The sequence below is a fragment of the Molothrus ater genome, chromosome 4 (genome assembly GCF_012460135.2).
Source record: "Molothrus ater isolate BHLD 08-10-18 breed brown headed cowbird chromosome 4, BPBGC_Mater_1.1, whole genome shotgun sequence".
Taxonomy (NCBI): Eukaryota; Metazoa; Chordata; class Aves; order Passeriformes; family Icteridae; genus Molothrus; species Molothrus ater.
In genome coordinates this window covers 29871205-29889758 of record NC_050481.2, presented here as the reverse complement: position 1 = coordinate 29889758, position 18554 = coordinate 29871205, and the positions used below count along the sequence as shown (strand labels likewise).

At 40.4% G+C, this 18554-nt stretch overlaps 1 protein-coding gene across 4 annotated transcripts in view; it reads right to left on the bottom strand.

Moving 5' to 3' along the window:
• Nucleotides 1–18554, bottom strand: part of TMEM131L (transmembrane 131 like) — an 80717-nt gene that overhangs the window by 38498 nt on the left and 23665 nt on the right. For all 4 annotated transcript variants that reach the window (XM_036381860.2, XM_036381859.1, XM_036381858.1 and 1 more), the window contains exons 4-7: nucleotides 6778–6849; nucleotides 5735–5858; nucleotides 4574–4690; nucleotides 2446–2556 (exon numbers count right to left, since the gene is read on the bottom strand). In XM_036381860.2, coding sequence (XP_036237753.1) covers nucleotides 2446–2556; nucleotides 4574–4690; nucleotides 5735–5858; nucleotides 6778–6849 — 424 coding nt within the window. The remainder of the gene's footprint in view (nucleotides 1–2445; nucleotides 2557–4573; nucleotides 4691–5734; nucleotides 5859–6777; nucleotides 6850–18554) is intronic.

Genomic DNA, 18554 nt, shown 5'->3' with positions numbered 1-18554 from the left:
AATTGTTTCAAATTGAAGAAGCTACAAAAGGGGTGATCAATTTGGTGAAGAAATGGACAGCCCATTACCAAAGGTACTACAGAGCATGGACACTTCAGCTTGACAAAGTGAAAGTTCTGATGCCACCTACAAACAATTCTAAGTGTCAGAAGCAGGATAAGTTACATAAATTAAATGTGCATCTCAATATATAAAATAGCCACAAAGCAATTTAAATTGGAAGTCAGGTGTAGGTTTCCAACCATCAAAGTAAGTATTTGGGGTAACAAGGCCTCCGGCAATTCTGGTAAGTCACTTTACCTAGCACATAATGGGACTAAATGATGTCAAAGATTTTTTGGCCTTGATGACCAAGGATGTCAGTATTACTGAACAATTTAAACACAATCACCTTAAAATAGAAGGCAAAAAATAGACACACAGCATGGAGCTCTCTGAGGTTTCCAAGCAGTATAGGTGGACTTCAGAGGTAAGGACACCTTCCATGTTTCAAACTAAAAGCTGGCACACAAGGTTAGAATTCCATCATCCCAAGGTGAAAAGGGATGTGCAAATGAGGTTTATGCTATCCTGAATTTATTAAAATAGATATTTTATGTCAGCTAAAAATAAACAGGGGAAAAGAAATGTGCATATGACTAAGTGAGTATGCCTGGTTTGTTTTAAATGCTTTTTCACTACAAGACTCCATTCTATGTGTAATAGTTACGTATCCTTCAGCTTGCCCTTGTGTAGTCACTCACTCAAACCTCATCAACCTCTCTTCCCTTTTATATCTTCTGAGCTTAAAATATAAACTGGACAAAACTTAATGATACTATTTTTTTAAATGAGATCTGGATCAGAATGTAAGGGAGATGAATTGAAGAAGGCACTCCTGGAGAGGACAGCTAGCTGTAGAGAAACATTCCTCTGAGAGGAACCCAAACTCAAACCATAAACTCCTACCCAATATTTAGATCTATAATCTTCAACAGCTGAGGAGCCCATCCCACTGCTGCTCAAATTGATAACATGCAGTGAAGAGTGTTACCTTAATTACAACACAGCACAGAAAAACTACACCCAGAGCTTGGAGAATTGAGTCAATGTTCTCTCCCACCTCATGTCCTACAAGATTAGTGCCAGGTGGTACCATGCTGCACTGCTAAACATGACCTCAAACTTGTACTCCATACAAATAAAACATAGGATAATGTTTGTCATTCTACAGTGAGGAAAATGTCAAATGTACCCCAACGCTCCTCCACTCAGAAATTCAGAATGAACTGTAAAAAAGCATGTATGCAACTTTCAGATTCTACCTGACAACAACCCACTGAGCTCGATATGAAGATGCAGACATTAACAGCATCAAAAAACCCCCTTCTCAGTTCTACCTCTAGCACCCCAAATTATAAAACCTGAAGATTTTTGCTTCCTTTCCAAGAGTCTGTCTTTGTTTGTCCACAAGCAAGTGCAACTGTGTGATTACAGGGAAGAGACTGGTATGAAGGAAAAGAAAGGGAGAGAAAGAAACTGTGCACTAACATTGGGTAGAGGTAAGATTGACCTAAGATATACATAGCAGATTGAAAAATACAATCTATGCTGGTAATTTTTCTCAGAACAGAAGGCATCACAAAGGCAATTAGCGCAGCTTACATGTAGATAAAGTATTACATTTTGTTACATGCTAAGGTATTCTAAGTATGTTTTTGGAAAAACAATGTCTGTGTATAATACAACAGGAAATCTGGAAGATCAGTTTTTCAGAATAGTTATTCACTTGAGAGGTTCTGTATGGACTGTAAGACTATGAAAATATCTGCAACTGCAAGCAAATGACAGAAATCATTAAACTTCTTTCAGCTCCAGTATTTACATCTCATATATTCAGCTGGCTGTGTTCTCCAGAGCTCCTTTGCTCCCAGTAAGCAAAGCTGGTTTCTTCAGCACTGACAGGGGCAGGAGGGGATGCTGCAGCCTGACTCCCAGCTCCCAGTCTCATCCATGCAGCACACCATGCTTTTTAACTGTGGCTAATTGTTGGTGCAACCCTGCTGGAAACTCACATGGGGAACTGGCCCGAAGTAAAAAACAGAACAAACCAATACAGCTTCCCACCCTTCTCAATTTTATGGTATAAAGTTTTTTTTTTTTTGTTTAGGGCAGACCAATTCTCCAGTTCAGTCAGAGCAGAGCCTCACAAATAGTTTTGCCAGCACAGTTTAGAGGGTACCCCACCACAGGGGCACGAAGAAGAACAAGTGTGAATAGTTTAAATGCCAAAGACTGTCTCATAAAAGCAGCTGATCACATAACCCTGCATCTTGCAATCTCTCTCCTGCAGTCACTGGTACTTGGGATTTTTTGCTAATGTTCCTTGCATCCTCACAACCTGAGGTCAAAAATCTTTTGTGGTTAAACAGACTTAGGTTTCTCCCCTTGAAATGTATACTGTACCAGTGTGTGTGATGCCTGGATGCTCTGAATCTGTGGAAGCAGTAAGTAGGCATTTGCTAGCTGCACTTTAGGTTCTTCTGGAGGAGACATCAGACTTCCTGTTCCAAAAAGCTGGTATTAAAAAAAAAGGTCATTACATCAATATCTAGAATTTCAGTTTTAACAGCAGCTTCCAAAACGACATTGCTAATAACAACAATCTTCCCAAAACCAGATCAGTTTTTCACATTAAATTCTTTTAAAGGACAATAAACATAAAGTTCCAATGTAAAAAATTACCATAGACATAAATTGCACTTAAGAATCATCACTCATTCAGGCACTATTACAAAGACAAACAAAGTACTCACCAGCAGAACATCAGGTTATCTCAAAAACAAAGTATCTACATTCTCCTACTATTCTCCAGGCAATACAATACACCTATCACCATTTAGGAAAGAGGCAATTTCTGAGAAAACTTTGTTACTAGTCCCACTGAATATTGAATTCAATGGCTCTGCCTTAAAAATTGAGTAAAATATTTTCTCATTATTTTGGTTTTTAAAGACTACCATTTTCAGAACATTGCAAGAGTTGTAATTTGGATGGCTCTACTGCATTTATATTTTGCTCCACCAAGATCAGTTTATTGACAAGGAGATGCATGATAACTGAGGGGTGTGGAGCCAAGAGAGATTAAGGAGGCAGGAGATCATCAGAGGCTAACTAAAATTACTTTGGGCTTTTCACTTGTATGCATATATTTGTTGTTTTTAAGAGGAAAAATCCACGTATTTTTAATTAAGAGGATAACAAAATGCATTCTATGCTCACTGAAGATCTCTGACTACAGATAGAAAATACCAAAACAAAGGGAATATGCCTTTTTTTCTTTTTAATTGAGGTATTTATAATACAGTGGTGCCTTGTCTCCATTTGGGTGATTCTTCTGAACATACTCTCGAACAAATGCATTAGAAACATCAGATATTTCAAGGCTTTGGGGCTCTCAAGAGCACTGTAACTGTGCATCAAACACTCAAGTCATGCCTCCTTTTGAAACTCTTAAACCTAATGTGAGCTGAAGACATGGACAGCTACTTCCTGTGTCTCAGGTGGCTGGTGAAAATGTCCAGGAAAACCAGCCTGCTACTGATTTTTGCGGCAGTCCAACAGGAAACAAACTGATTTTGAGGCAGCACTGACAACTGCTTCCCTGCAACTTCTTGATAAAAGCCTGAGCTGACTGGGCAGTAAATTAAGGGCACAGGGAAGGGTGAGATGTCAAAAAGAAAAGGTCAATCACTCTACAATGCACTTTTTCCGCATCCTTGATATGTTCCTGCAAAATGTGGCATTACCTCTAATAAATACTAGATAACTGCAACATTTGTATTAAAATCCCAAGTATTTCAGCTGAACTTACCTAAGCTTTTATTTAAGGAGCTTTGTTTTCCAGCACAAGATCAAAGTATAGGAATGAAATAGTTTGATGATTGATTAAAACTGTCATTCTTTTTAAATCACTAAATTCACGAGTTAAGATTTTTCTTCGTCAAAATATTAAAATCCAAGAATTTGGAGTATATAGTGTCCCTTAGAAAAATTTTTAAAAGCCAAAGACCTGCTTAAATTCACCAGTTATTCAGAAAACAGACAGCTTTAAAGCACAAACATTACTTCAACTTTCAAGTTTTATGGGTCTAAACCTCTAACCCTGTGCTACATCCCCAATGTGTTTACATAAAATCCTGCAGAGTAGCTGAAAACCACCTTAAATAATTCCTAGTGGGTTTTTCCCAACAAATGCATTCCAGCACAGCGCAGTCTAGACTACACTAATATATGAAACTCATTAGACCATGATCTTTGAAGTACACACATACAAATACACTTGGTTTTACCACCACAACTAGCCCCACTAACAGCAGTAAGTTTAACCACATACATGTATGTGATCATGACACTAGCACAATCTGGTAAAAGGGATGAATTGGGAACATTACCCCACCTGATCTGTATCAGGAATTCAATTAACTTTCAAAGTCCCTAAAATTATGAAAACCAATTTTTAAAACACAAGAAAATCCAAAGCCCAAGCTAAAAATAAGAGCAGTTCCCTGATATGAAAAATAAGAGCAGTTACCTGATATGAAAGAACTCCATGAGATGAGGTATTTATAAATAATGAGCTTTCAATACTGCCTTCTTCTGTGGGCAGGAAGAGTACTCTGAAAGACATCTTTCCCATGGCTGGAATCACCTGCAGAGAGCACAAAGAAGCTTGCTTGCTTGCTTGGTGCCAGTGATCACACAACTCCCCACTCAGTCACAGGGCCCAGAGGACACTTCCACATGTACATCCCCATCTGTAAATCCCACTAAGCAGAACCTCAGCACTGAGAAGTTTCATCTGTGCACAACTCTCAACTCTCACTACAAAGAGCTGAGATCACACAGCAGCTTGCCAAGTTATGGCTGGAGTTTCTCAGCTAGCATGGGTCCTCACCAGCCAAGGCTTCTTTTTGGATAAGATACTAATCCTGCAGCATGGACAGCTTGTGAGTGCACAGAGACCTTCCCCACACAGAGAGAGATGGCTATTGCAAAGTGAATCAGTGCCCCTGTGATACACAAGCAAATCAGCCAAGATGAACTTAGGCAACGCTCTCAGTAACTGTGGAATAACAATGACATTTATGTCTGCACAGTAATACCCATTCAGCTATAGTAAAAGCAAAAATCAGATGAAAACATAATAAAACCCCTTTGCACATTAGCAGAGGATAAAAACTGGGCTTCGTCCAACTGAGATCACAGCAATTCATCTTAACATGCATTATATTGTTAAAAAAATCAGAGTTGAAATAATGGTCTTAGATCATAAAGGCAATTATGCCCATAACTGCAATACAAAATACATAAAACATTTCACTGCAGGTTTTTCTGACGAATATGCAAGACCATTCAAAAGACTGAAAATTCAGGGCTGTAGAACACCCACATGCCTGTGGATTACTGCATAATGCTGCTTAAAGCAGAATGTGATTTAAACAGCCTCTCTAACACTGAAAAATTCTTCTCCTCCTCTGTTACTGTCAAACACATTTCCTACTGTAGGTTTTGGATGGCTTCTCCCAAACAAGTCTAAGTAGAAGTGAACAAAAAAACCACTAACAAAACAGAAAAAGAGTTGGAGGTCCTACAAAAAAGCACAAAAACACAGAATGAAGAACTCATGCCAGAGGAAGCAGGAAGGCTTGGCACTTGGCCATTACATACTTTCCAAAAGTACATCAACACTCACCCGGCTATGAGCGGGAGACACATGAAACTGTCTAGTAGCTGTAAACACTGAATTGACTACAACATCTCTATCTCTACTAGGGTTGTAGGCATGCAGCATTTTAGCTCTGGGTAACCCCAGTAACCTAAAGCAGGAGAAAAAAAAAAAAGACAAATAAATTATTCACTTTATAAGCACATGAAAGAAACAACACAAATTACCCTAAAACATGTTCATCTGCAACAGTTACCTACTTGTAATTTATCTTTGGAAACACACCAAACAAATTTTGCCTTTAGTATACAAAGGCAAATATGTAACACTGGGATGTGCGGTACACTTGGCCAAAACTCACTGGAGTAACTAGGAGTTTAAAAAAAAAAACCAAAAAAACCTTAAAAAGCACAAAGTTTTGGATAAAAAGATTTAAATAACTGAAGTCTTGTTTTGTCAGCTAAAGCAATGATTCTCTTGAGGCTTTTGCTTTAGCTAGTACACCCTTAACCCCAACATCTTAGACATTCCTCCAGTGCATCCTCTGAAATATTCCTTTAACTCACAAGGAGAATGTGTTTCTTTTTAGTTACTGAGAGATCAAAGTTTCATTATCACTTAAGAACAATTTTTAAAGTTTTCTTAAAAAAGAACTAAGAAAAACCTCATTTATTCTACCAGTATGCTTTGCTTGGCACTCTGGATTTTGTTATCAGAATTAAGAAGGAAACAACAAGCCCTTCCTCCACTAGAAAGGCAATCTTTGAAAAATGAACAACCAGCATGAAGCAATTATTTGACATCCATGCAGAATCACCTGAAATGTACACCCAGAATGTATTATATTCCCAATTATCTTTTCCTCCTTCTCAGAACTATGTTGATTTTAACTCACGAAACACTGCAAGGCAAGAAATGCACTTCCAGCTCTGTGGCAATTACTTACTACTTCTCTGTTTTTCAGATAGTGGCATGATCCCAGCTAATGCTTTTTACCCAAATGGAGCCCAGTGTAGCTGTTCCTCCACACTTCATTATTAACCAAAATAACAGTCATGTAAGATACTCACTGCATTCCAAAATGCAGAACTGATGGGTGAAAATGTAAGGCCTTCCCATTTGGAGGCATTTTTGCTGAGAAGCTGAAAAAAAGGGAAAAGAAGCCACAATTAATATTTAGTGGGCATGAGGCTACAATCTGCAGGGAAGGAAGATAGATTGCAGGCTCTTAACTCCTTCTATTCTGAAGCTTCCTTCCTTGCACAGGTCTCCACAGTCATGCTGGCATACCTATTTATGGGGCTGTGCAGTGGACTGCAGAGGGAAAACAACTGGGAAGAGTCCTGAGGAATGAAAATTACGTCAGCATGGAGCAGATTACTCGCCAGTTAAATATCTATGGAAGCACTGGCACAAGCACACCTGAGAGATGTAGAGGTAGAGAAGTAAATAGAAGCTTGGGCAAAAGCAGAGATAAAAGAAGTGCTTATATAGCTGTGACTGTAATGTAAAAGGCAGCTTGCTTCTTTTCTATGCAGAACAGAATAAAAAATACTGTGAAGCACATATATCATCATCTTTCCATTGCCCTACAAAAACTCACAGTAAAGTTCCTATCAGTTCTAGGTCATTTTTAGCTTATTCAACATTACTATATCCTGTAACATAGAAATTCCATGATATCTTCACCATTTTCTCAATTAAAATTTGTCTTCCACAAGTCCCAAAAACCACAGTGATAAATGCTAGGCTTGTTTTTTGTTTATTTTATCTGCATACCCAGTGCCACCCTGTTAAAAGCTTCCCCAGAAGTAGTCTGCATGTTGAATAGCCAGAACCAGTTTAATCTTTACTGGATGATGCTAATAAGCATCCTAGCAAGGATGAGTCAAAGGGAGAGATGGACTGTGGTCTCATTAGGTATCCAGCTGCTTTGTATAATTTGTGGTAGTACAGTCAATTGGTTCCCAATTATAAAATGTAGTTCTGTGACATTACACCTTTAATATCTCTTACTGTGTACAAAATCCTGCTTTGATATTCCAAAGCAACAGACGTCATAATTTATTACTAGTCAGGAAAAATAATACTTATTATTATGAAAACCCACAACTTTTATAAAAACATAGAATCGTAGGATGGAGAGAATTCTCTCACTACTGTAGCAGGCAGAATGCAATATATCCAAGTAGCATTCCTGAGGAGCTGCTAGTGACAGCCTCCTTCCAACAACCTTGTCTCTGCAGCATCCCACTCTTGCTCCATTCCTAGAAACACTGCAACAACCAGCACCTTCTTCCCCTTCCAAAATTCAGCCTCAGGTACATACCCAGAAGTTCAGTCTGAGTACTGCTGTAACACATACAAATTAAAATTACTACTGTAGTAAAAGCCACATATATTTGAGGAAGACATGTTTCTTAAAGGCCCTCAAATCCTTTTATTGTATGCATACACATGTAAAAGTTAAGCCACTGGTTAATGCACTACAATATGACCTTGAACCTCACCACATCTTACAGGTACTGCTAAAATACCTCTTCTCACCAGAAAAATCTTTCCTGACAACAGCAAGAAGTTGAGTGCTTCTCTCTGCCTATTCATGTAATTGGCAATAGCTCTCCAAGACTTGTCCTCCTTCTGAGAAATTCTAGCAGCATCAGCTCTTTTCCTCTCAATTCTTGCTCTTTTCAATAGGTACCAAATGCACCAGCTGGGTGCAAATGCAGCAGTGGATGTAGGAGACTGCACTTAATTTGGTCTAGGTGAACATGGCCATGCTGTAGCACTGGCTCTTAAAAATGCTCTGTATTGCTGTTCAGCCAACCCTCTAGTAGTCAAAAAATGGGAAAAGCCCTATAAGAGTAGCAGCAGGAGGATCCCAGGGGTGCCATTTATTCCTTCTGGAGATGGCAGCCTGGACCTTGCATGGCTGAAGCCAAGACTCAGTTAATGACCTGTGCAGGTTCTGAGCGAGCTCCTGAGCATGGAGATAACTTTGGAGCATCCCTGCACACCGCTTGACCAGGAATGGTCCTGTGATTACAAGACATCCAGCTTCTGCTTTGCACCCTACAAAAGCTGCCAAGCCACTTCAAGCTCCAGCCTGGCCCAGAAAGCAGAACAGCCACATTCCTGTGGCACCATGCCCATCACCCAGCCCACCGTCCAGCTCCAGGGCAGCTGCACCACTTATCAGTGGCCCCAAAGCAGTGCCAAAACATAACCTGAGAGCTGAGTTTCTTCAACAACAGAACTGGTGGAAAGAGAACTACCACTGCTTTGGGTTGGGTTTTTTTCCCCTCACAGGAAAAGATGACAGGCTGGAATAATGGGAACAGGCAGAGAACATTCTGCTCATGACAATCGAACAACTAGGACATGCTTTGAAGTGCACCACTGTACAGAGAGAGAGACAGGCCCATCTACATTAGAAGTGCACTTCTCCAGTTTCTGTCTCTAAAAGGCAGCTGTAAGCTGGCAGAACACCATTCTGCATCCCCATGCTCAAAACACAATTCAGAGCTCTGTGGGGAATCTGACACTGAAATAAACACCAAGGCAATTTACTTAGACATTTAAAATTTGAAGTCACTTCTAACAAAAAAAAACCTACTTTTTTCTCTAAAAACATCATCTCAACAATAGATTCACCCCAAATTATGCCCTAAATTGCTCTTTTAGTTACAGATGACATGTCCAAAAAAAGTACATGGATCCTTTCATGAGAATGTCACAGGCTTGGGAAAGACAGAAATATCTGCCTAAGAATGGAAATCTTGAAACAACAAGAAGTGTGGAGAAACAGGCCTCTTCACAACAGAAAAGGCCTGGTTTCCAGGTTTTACTCTTTAGGTGCTTTTAATGTCTGCTAGCATCCCATTCAGCATGCCATCTAACAAAGCTGGTCCCCATGCTCCATGGCATCTCTTTTTTTGGCAGACCAGTTGAACAGCATCTTCTGAATGGCAGATTTTGATAGAGCAGTTCAATTTCAGAGGATACTTTTAAGCACGAGTGAACTGGAGGAGAAAGAAAGAGAAGAGGGGAAGGAAATTCTTGGCAATTACTTTGAACACTCAGTATGCATCAAGATCCTAGTTTAAATGGTGCTGTTATCAATTCCCAGCCCAACAATTCAATGCCCTTCCTCCTTTCCCATCCACACAATATATTTAAAACCCCTGACACCCTGAACCATCCATTGCCAGGAAGAAAGAGTAAGAAAAATTGGGGAGGGCACCACATGGTCACCCAGAGCAACAGGAGGATCTGGAGACAGGTTCTGGCAGGTAAGTTGAGGGTGAGCCCATGAAAACTTCAGCTCATCACCCTTGCTTGCAGAAAACACCCAGGAGAGAGAAACAAATCCCAAACGTGCACAGAACCATCACGAAGTTGGGAGAAAGGTGGATGTGGAGCTGAAAAGAGTGGGCTGGAGGGGAGGTAGGGTAAGGAAGAGGGGTGACACCAGGGGAGAAGAGCAGGATGAGGAATGCAAGCACCATTAATTGCTTGTGCAAGCAGAGGAACATGTAACTCTTGGGCAGCACTTTTGGGGGAATTTTTTTGTTGTTTTTAAAATGGTGCATGAGCTGTAAAATGTTAAGCTACCATATTCCCTCCACTAAGAAGCCCCAGAGGTGCTTGAACATGGAGAAGGTCCAGCCTTTCGCAATGTTTCCTGCTTCAGGAAAGAACATTTTGGTGTCCTGTTGGTGTTGGACTAACAAAAAGAGATGCTAATACAGGGATGCTGAGAGCACTGTTAAATACAGCATTGATATTGTTTTGCCCTTGCTTCTTTCAGTTAGGCTGTGATGTATAAAGTAAATATAGGTAAACAACCAGATCAGTATTTACAGTACCAAACCCTAATATTTTTATGCAATGTATATTGCAAACATTTGTTTGAAATAAGCAAAAGCCTTATGCTTTCCCACAGAAACAGATCTTTTTTCACAGGAGATTTGTTCCTACTTCACTGATCAAAATCACAAGAGAAATATTTCCCCTAAAACTCCAAACAAAAGAGCATATCCATCCTGAATAAATTGCTGGAGATTGCATTGGATTTTTTTTTTTTAATGACATTTTAAAACTGAGTTAATTCATCTGATTATACACATAAAACACTCAATCTGCAGAATAAGCTGCATTTGACCAGAAGTGAAAGACATTTCCTGGAAGGACATTTATCCCAATGTTGCTTTTTCTTCTATTAGCTCTTTTATGTCTTCCTTGTATCTTTAATTCTTCACTTGAATTGATTACTTCATACTATCTTAGCATGCATAATAACCGATGATTCAGATAGCAACCTCTGTAGTTGAAAATAATCACAAATGCTACTTGGTTCCCTTTCTTCTTCTTCCTTCCTTTTTGTATGCTTTGTTCACAGCACATGCTGAAAAAAGCAAGTCAGGGAAAGGCATTTTATTGTCAGGTCTTTCGCTTTATGGCTGCAGGGGTTTCTTGGAAGCAGCAGGCAAAAAGGACTGGATTCTTGAACATACAACAGGTCCTTTTTGAGTGTATTTGTTTAGGCAGTACTGTTTCATTTCTCAGCATATTGATAAAAGTAAAATTTTACTTATGCTGAGCATTTTAGCACTTTGCATGACCAGTGCAGTCATGTTAATGAACCCACAAGATGAGGTTTTGAGATGTGAAAGCGTGTATATATTGTACAGGAAAGTACTTTTTTATGCAAGCTGAAATAGAGAAAATGAAATAAAACCTCTCTTTACTGACTAATTTTAGATTCATTCCTCTAAACTACACCTGATAAAGAAAACACAGAATGGAACACATAGGGAAACAATCAAACACAGATACTTTTAATCATGCTGATTGCAGCTGATGCAAAGAAATTATTCTGACAAACGAAAAGAGGTAATTAAGGGGTAATAGATATAGAAATAGAAAAAGCAGCTGAATCAAAGTCTTATGCAGAGCTAATACAAAGCTTTGGTTCATCATATCCCTAGTCCCTCTCTTCTCTCAACTTCTCCTTCACCAAAGGCAATAAAAGCAGCAACTAGTATTAGGAACATTAAAGTGCAGCTCCTGAAAGATACACAGTGCCTTTGAAAGAGATCATGAAATTGTTTGGAAATACAAAATTAAAGCTTGAGTTTACTATCAAGGCAACTCTGCCAAAACCAGAAACAGGAACAGTTTTTAAATTATGACTTTTTTGTAACCTTACCTTCCTTCCGAGAGACAGAAAGAGTCTACAGAAACCAGCAAATTGTCCAGCTTGCAATAACCCCGCACTGCTCATGTGCAAGCTATACATGGTGTGTCCCTGTGGGCTTTGGCACCTGGAGAAGAGCAGTGACACTTGCCACCCTCACCTCCAGAGACTTATGGGACTTCTCCTGAAGCCCTGTACCAACCTGTGACAATACATGAATCATTCAGTCTTTCTAGATTTTTTTTTTTTTTACTACTTTTTAAAGAAAAAGAATGACCAAAACGTAGAAGTACACAAATGAGAATTTTGAACCCTGGAAGCCTAGAGGTTCCAAAGGCTCCCTTATTTTTAGCACTGCATTTTTTAGGAAGAGAGGGAGGCCTGACTCACTGCTTCTGAATGCTTGGGATTTGTAACCCATCATTAGGAATTCACTTATATGCTTTACCAGAGAGCTGTGCTTCTTCTGGAAGAAATTTTTTTTTTTTACTGCGAGGGTAATGAGGCACTGCAACACATTGCCCAGGGGAAGTTGTGGGTGCCCAGTCCCTGGAAGTGTTCAAAGCCAGGCTGGACAGGGGCTCTGAGCAATCCAGTCTAGTGGAAGTGTCCCTGCCACAGCAGGGGTATTTGAACTAGACTGAGGTCCCTTCTGGTCCATTCTATAATTCTGTAAGAAGGATGGTTGCCTTTATTTCCTCTGAAGCACACTACGTACATCAAGGACTGAATCCCAGACTGTGGAAAGCAGGAAAGGCCAAAACAGTGTTACCGGGCAACTAACATGTGCATGCATACCTGCTGCTTTGCATGTTTGTGCTACAGGAAAATAGGCAAGGACAGCTAAACCAGAAGAAACCAGTGAAATGGATGAGACAAGCTCTCTAAAAACAAATCCCATAATTTATGGCATAATTTAAGGAGGAAGGCAAGTCTATAAACATTTTTTCTTTTGTATTTCTTAAACTACTGAAGTTGGAAAAGCAACATATAGCTAAGACCTGCCCACAAAAGTTTCAATGAACTGATGACTTATTTACAGAGGCAGTGAAGTAAAGCAGTAGGTAAGCCTAGCCTGTGTAAAGCAGAAACCATTTTGTTACTACTTCTATACTTCCACCTTTCCACCTGGTCCCTCATGCATTGCTCTGCTCCAGCCACCTGCTCTGCTCCATACTCTGGCCCTCGTGTTTCCACAGCCACAGGTCACCTTCCTGGGCAACCTTCTCTCCTCTCACTGCCTGTGGTCCTCCCCTTTTCTACCAAGTTCTGCAATAGACATTTACACAAACCATTTGCACAGCATTTACCTATGCCAGCAGTGCTTCAATTTCATTCAGTACAAAACAACAAAAACTGCAATGATCAAACTAAAGAGTATCTCACCCACAGAATCACAGAATTTCTACGTTGGAAGAGACCTTTAAGATCATCGAGTCCAACCCATGTTCTAACACCTCAACTAGATCATGGCACCAAGTGCCACATCCAGTCTTTTTGTAAACACATCGAGGGATGGTGACTCCACCACCTCCCTGGGTAGATGATTCCAGTATTTGACCACTCTTTCTGTGAAAAACTTCCTCCTTAATTCTACCCTGTATCTCCCTTGGCGCAGCTTGAGACTGTCCTCTTGTTCTGTCTGTTGTTGCCCGAGAAAGAGACCGACCCCCAGCTCACCACAGTCACCCTTCAGGAAGTTGAAGAGAGTGACAAGGTCACCTCTGAGTCTCCTTTTCTCAGGCTGAACAACCCCAGCTCCCTCAGTTGTTCTTCATACGGCTTGTGTTCCAAGCCCCTCTCCAGCCTCATCGCTCTCCTTTGGACACGCTCCAGCATCCCAACATCCCTCCTAAACTGAGGGGCCAGAACTGGACACAGCACTCAAGGTGTGGCCTCACCAGTGCCCAGTACAGGGGAAGAGTGACCTCCCTGCTCCTGCTGGCCACACCATCCCTGACACAGCCCAGGATGCCATTGGCCTCCTTGGCCACCTGGGCACACTGCTGGCTCATGTTCAGCTGGCTGCCAACCAGCACCCCCAGGTCCCTTTCCTCCTGAGCACTGTCCAGCCACACCGTCCCCAGCCTGTAACATTGCAGGGGGTTATTGTGGCCAAAGCGCAGGACTCGGCACTTGGACTTATTGAACTTCATCCCACTGGACTCTGCCCATCCATCCAACTGTTCCAAGTCCCTCTGCAAAGCCCTCCGTCCCTCTAACAGATCGCTCCCAGCTTAGTGTCATCTGCAAATTTGCTAATGAAAGACTCTAAACCCTCATCCATGTCATCAATAAAAATATTGAACAGAACTGGCCCCAGCACAGACCCCTGAGGGACACCCCTGGTGACTGGCAGCCAGCTGGATGCAGCACTGTTCACCAGCACTCTCTGGGCCAGGCCATCCAGCCAGTTCCTAACCCAGCACAGAGTGCTCCTGTCCAAGCCATGGGCTGCCATCTTGTTTAGGAGTGTGCTGTGGGAGACAGTGCCAAAGGCCTTGCTGAAATCCAAATAAACAACATCTACAGCCTTCCCTGCATCCACTAGGCAGGGTTACCTGGTCATAAAAGGTGACCAGGTTGGTCAAACAGGGACCTACCCCTCCTAAACCCATGCTGACTGGGTCTGATAGGCCTTAAAGCCACATTTCTCCATGGGGTGTAATTGGAAGGACACAGATTAAAAAAACTTGGCTTTTCTCTCTACCCTCACAACCAGCTCCAAAGAATTTAAATGCAGACCACAATAAAACTGATATTAAGACTTGTAAAGAAATCTACGGGAGATGATGATCAGTGAGGGACAAAGTGCTACAGAGAACATCTTGGTGAAAAGAAAAGGCTTTCTTCCCCAGCTGCACCTGTGGTTTGCATTTTAGGAGCAGGAGCAGCACAATAAAGCGTGTTTAACAAAACGGAATTACTCCCTACCATAAATCAATCTCCAACTTCTGAAATAACTGAAATCTGTACTAAATTAAGACGTTAATTCACAATTACTTGAATTCATTTGAAATTATTTTCCGAAACCGCTTCTTTGAAATCCTTTACTCACACGAATTTCAAGCACTCACTAGAGATGTTCCAGGGGGACCATGTACATTTTAGGCATCTTGGACAGACAGCAACTAAGCTACTTGTTTTGGATGACTGTCCAGGGCCCACTAGTTCAAAATGCACACCAAACACATCTTCCTCTGAAGCACCTCTACTGCTGCCAGCAAATCCCAAATATCCTGCCAGGCAGAACATCCACCCTCATTTTATTTTTGGCTTCTTATAATTCAACAACTGCATTTACATTCTGCAATATTTCATGACGTAAACTCTGATAACTGCTCTCAAATAAAATCTTTAGCTTGCTTTTCTCTTTTATAAGCTTCTTTACAATTTATCTTTTTCAAAGAAATCAGCGATCTTCCATTAAAATTAAAACTGCAGAAACAATACAATTTACTCTTTTCTTTTTTTAAGTTCTTCCCAAGACAAATTAAAAGAGCCACTTGCCCAACACAAACACACAGTTTTGCTCCATCAGGAGCCTTGGTATTCTTGATGTTTTGTATTTACCAGGTCCTGAATTTATGAGGTTTTATGAAATTACTGCATTTTCATGTCTCTTTGAAGACTGCTTCTAGCTCACGAGTTTGCAAAATAAAACCAAAAATCACAAAAGCAGCTCATGCTAATTTTTTTTCCTTTTTAAACATCGAAATTTTTTTAGCCAAATTCACTTCTTTGCGTAATTTTCTTACCCTCTAGTTGCCAAACCCTCAAAAAAATCCTCAGAACATTTAGACTGCCTACGTAACACAGGTTTGTTCTTCAAAAACTGCCACTAAGATCACAAATAATTGCTGAGATGTTAATTTTTGCCCACCTTACTCAATTAACTAGAATGAATAAGGGCAGCCAAAGCTGAAGCACCCTGGCCTATTTAATTCATGTACAGAAATGGCTGCTTTTTGAAGAGCACTGCCCAACTCTCACAAAACTCAAAACCCCTCCAAGAGAAGCTATCAGTCTCCACATCTCTGAAAGATCAGGTCCTCCAGCCACACTCCTGCCCAGCATCTCTGAACTGAAAATAAAACATTTTCAAGTGAGATGTGCTGCTCAGAGCCTTTTTCAGACACTTTGAAACCACGAACCCAAGAGAAAGGGTGCATGGGGAAGTACCTAGAGAAAAGGCTTCCACGGTGTCACCATGCTGCCTTCTCTGGCTAAAACCAAAGCACTAATGCAAGCCTTGAGCTGAAATACCATGAAATTTAAATGACTGTTCCCTACCCACAGTTTTCAAAGCCTTTTATTGAAAGCAGTCAAAATTCACAGCACAGCCCCATGAAAGAGGCAGGATAAAAGAACTTTTAAAAAGTCAGGAGATATGCCACAAACCCACCTGCCTTTTACCTAAGAAGAACACAATTATTTTTACTTACTAGGTAGCAAAGCCTTTATTTCGGTCATTGCAGTGGCAAAATGACAGCAGAAAATTTTAGTAGGATGGGCAGTTTTCAAGCACAGGCTGGTATTAACATAACTACAAACTGAACAAAACAAGAGGCAGGTATTTCAGAAGAAACAATTTCTATCACACCTGCCTCAATTAAATTAATTCCCACAAAAGTAACAATGAACCTATTTGCTTTTCCTGCAGCATGCCTACAGAACAATTACCAGTAGAGAAGGAAGGGAACCAAGTGACCTCACCTTTTTAAACATACCAACTGCAATTCTGTTTTTAACAGTAAAAATAAAAATTCATTTCATCAAGCACACCCAGTTTTACTCAAAAACTCTCCCCACACTGAAGAGCAAAGGGCCAGTTTCTGTCAAGTAAGTAGCAACCCTTCTTCCTTCAAGTGTTTTATTTCCACATGCCAGGGAAACTAGTTTTCCTCCAGCTCTGAGAATCTGGCCCTTGCTTTGAGAAAAGAAGGATGCATCGACAGGAAGCACTGTGGGGCTGCAAAGCTCACAGCAATAGGAAGTCACATTCTTGTCAAATTTCACTGCACCCAACCATTTCCTTTTTCTACATCAAGCACAGCCAAAAATTTCTATCTTTACAGAAACCATTTTAAGTTACAGCAGTTCAGCAAAATGCATGAAAGAGCTCTGTGGTCACTGATAAGCTTGACCTGCTTAATAATTAAGAAGTGATAATCTTCCTACAGTAATTAAGAGTGATAATCTTCCTACGGGAGCTGCCTTTTGCTGTTTCTACATTAATCTAAGCCTTTTAGTTTCTTTTTTATAAGGAAAGGCCTGTAGGACAGCATGCGTTTGCCTGCTGGATCTCAACAGCCCATAGGAAACCTTTACACTGAACCCATTAAGTGCTGAAAATCCCACGATCCTTCCCTGTGCCTTGCTCCTCCCTGGGAAAAGAAAAAAAGAATGCTAACTAAAAAGGAAACTAAGCAAACACAAGAAAATTCAGACTTAGGACTTTAAAAAGTAGCAATTTCTGCTTTTAATTTATTCCCGTTGATCTGGACAGTGCACATCTTTTCCCTCAAAAGAAGTTAGAGAAAAGTCACTAAGATCACATCTCAAAGCTACAAAAGTACCCCAATAGTGGAAAGCATCAATCTGGACTTTGCTTTTTTTCCTCTTTTGTGAATTTCAGCCCAAATTTTTAAAAACAAACTATAATCTTTGAGCATCAACCTTTAAGAATAGCAATTTACCCATGAGCATTCAATACCATGCCTTGTTTAAACCAGCATATGAAGACAGACAACCAAAATGAGCTCAGTATGGAAAACTGGAAAACAACTTATCTCCAAGCACTTTAAAAGGGAGCCTTAAATGCTACAAATGCAAAAAAAGCAAACACTCCAATATACAGTTTCACTCTACTGGCAGTAATTTATTTTACAAACTGATAACATGCTGGGGAAGTCCCTCAAAACCTTAAAACCATGCACCACTTGCAAAATCCTTTTACCAAACCACTTGCTTGAGTAACAGACCAAGACGAGCTTTCTCAGGGCTATGTTTCAGTTTCATAAGGACAGAAGTTATTGCCACTATTGATTGCCAAATTTATTAAAAACTTAATTATCTCCTCTAGCAGATGGAACTTCATACAAGACTTTCTGAAGCATCTCCAAATGCTTCAAACTTGTTGCCACAAATTTAAACTACATAAGTTTCCTAAAAAATACACAGTTTCTCATGTAACTGAAAAGCATTTTCACAAGCTGTACTATATGAATGTGAAAATATGATGCAAATAAAAATATATGGAGAAGAAGCAAGGCTACACTTTTCTGTAAGGTACTGTAAGTGTGGTGCTGCAGGGGGAAGCTGTGGTCACACAGACATCCTATGCACGCCAAGGAAACTAAGCTGCTCCCGCACACTCCAGGGGCCACTATCAATCTTCAGGATGAAAAGTTAAAGTCACTAGCCAAATACCAACAGTGAAAAAGTAGCTTCAACCCCAAACCACCAACACTCTCACAAGAGCATCACTCTCTTGTTCTTGTTTTCCACCCCTCCCAGTCGGGAAGTGCTACATCCTCCAAATGTTTCAGCATCCTTTGGCAAAGCTTTCTGTTCTGGTGCACTAATTCATTGAATCTATGCCATATGTGATGTGTGGAATTTTTTTCAGATAGGACACAAAATACA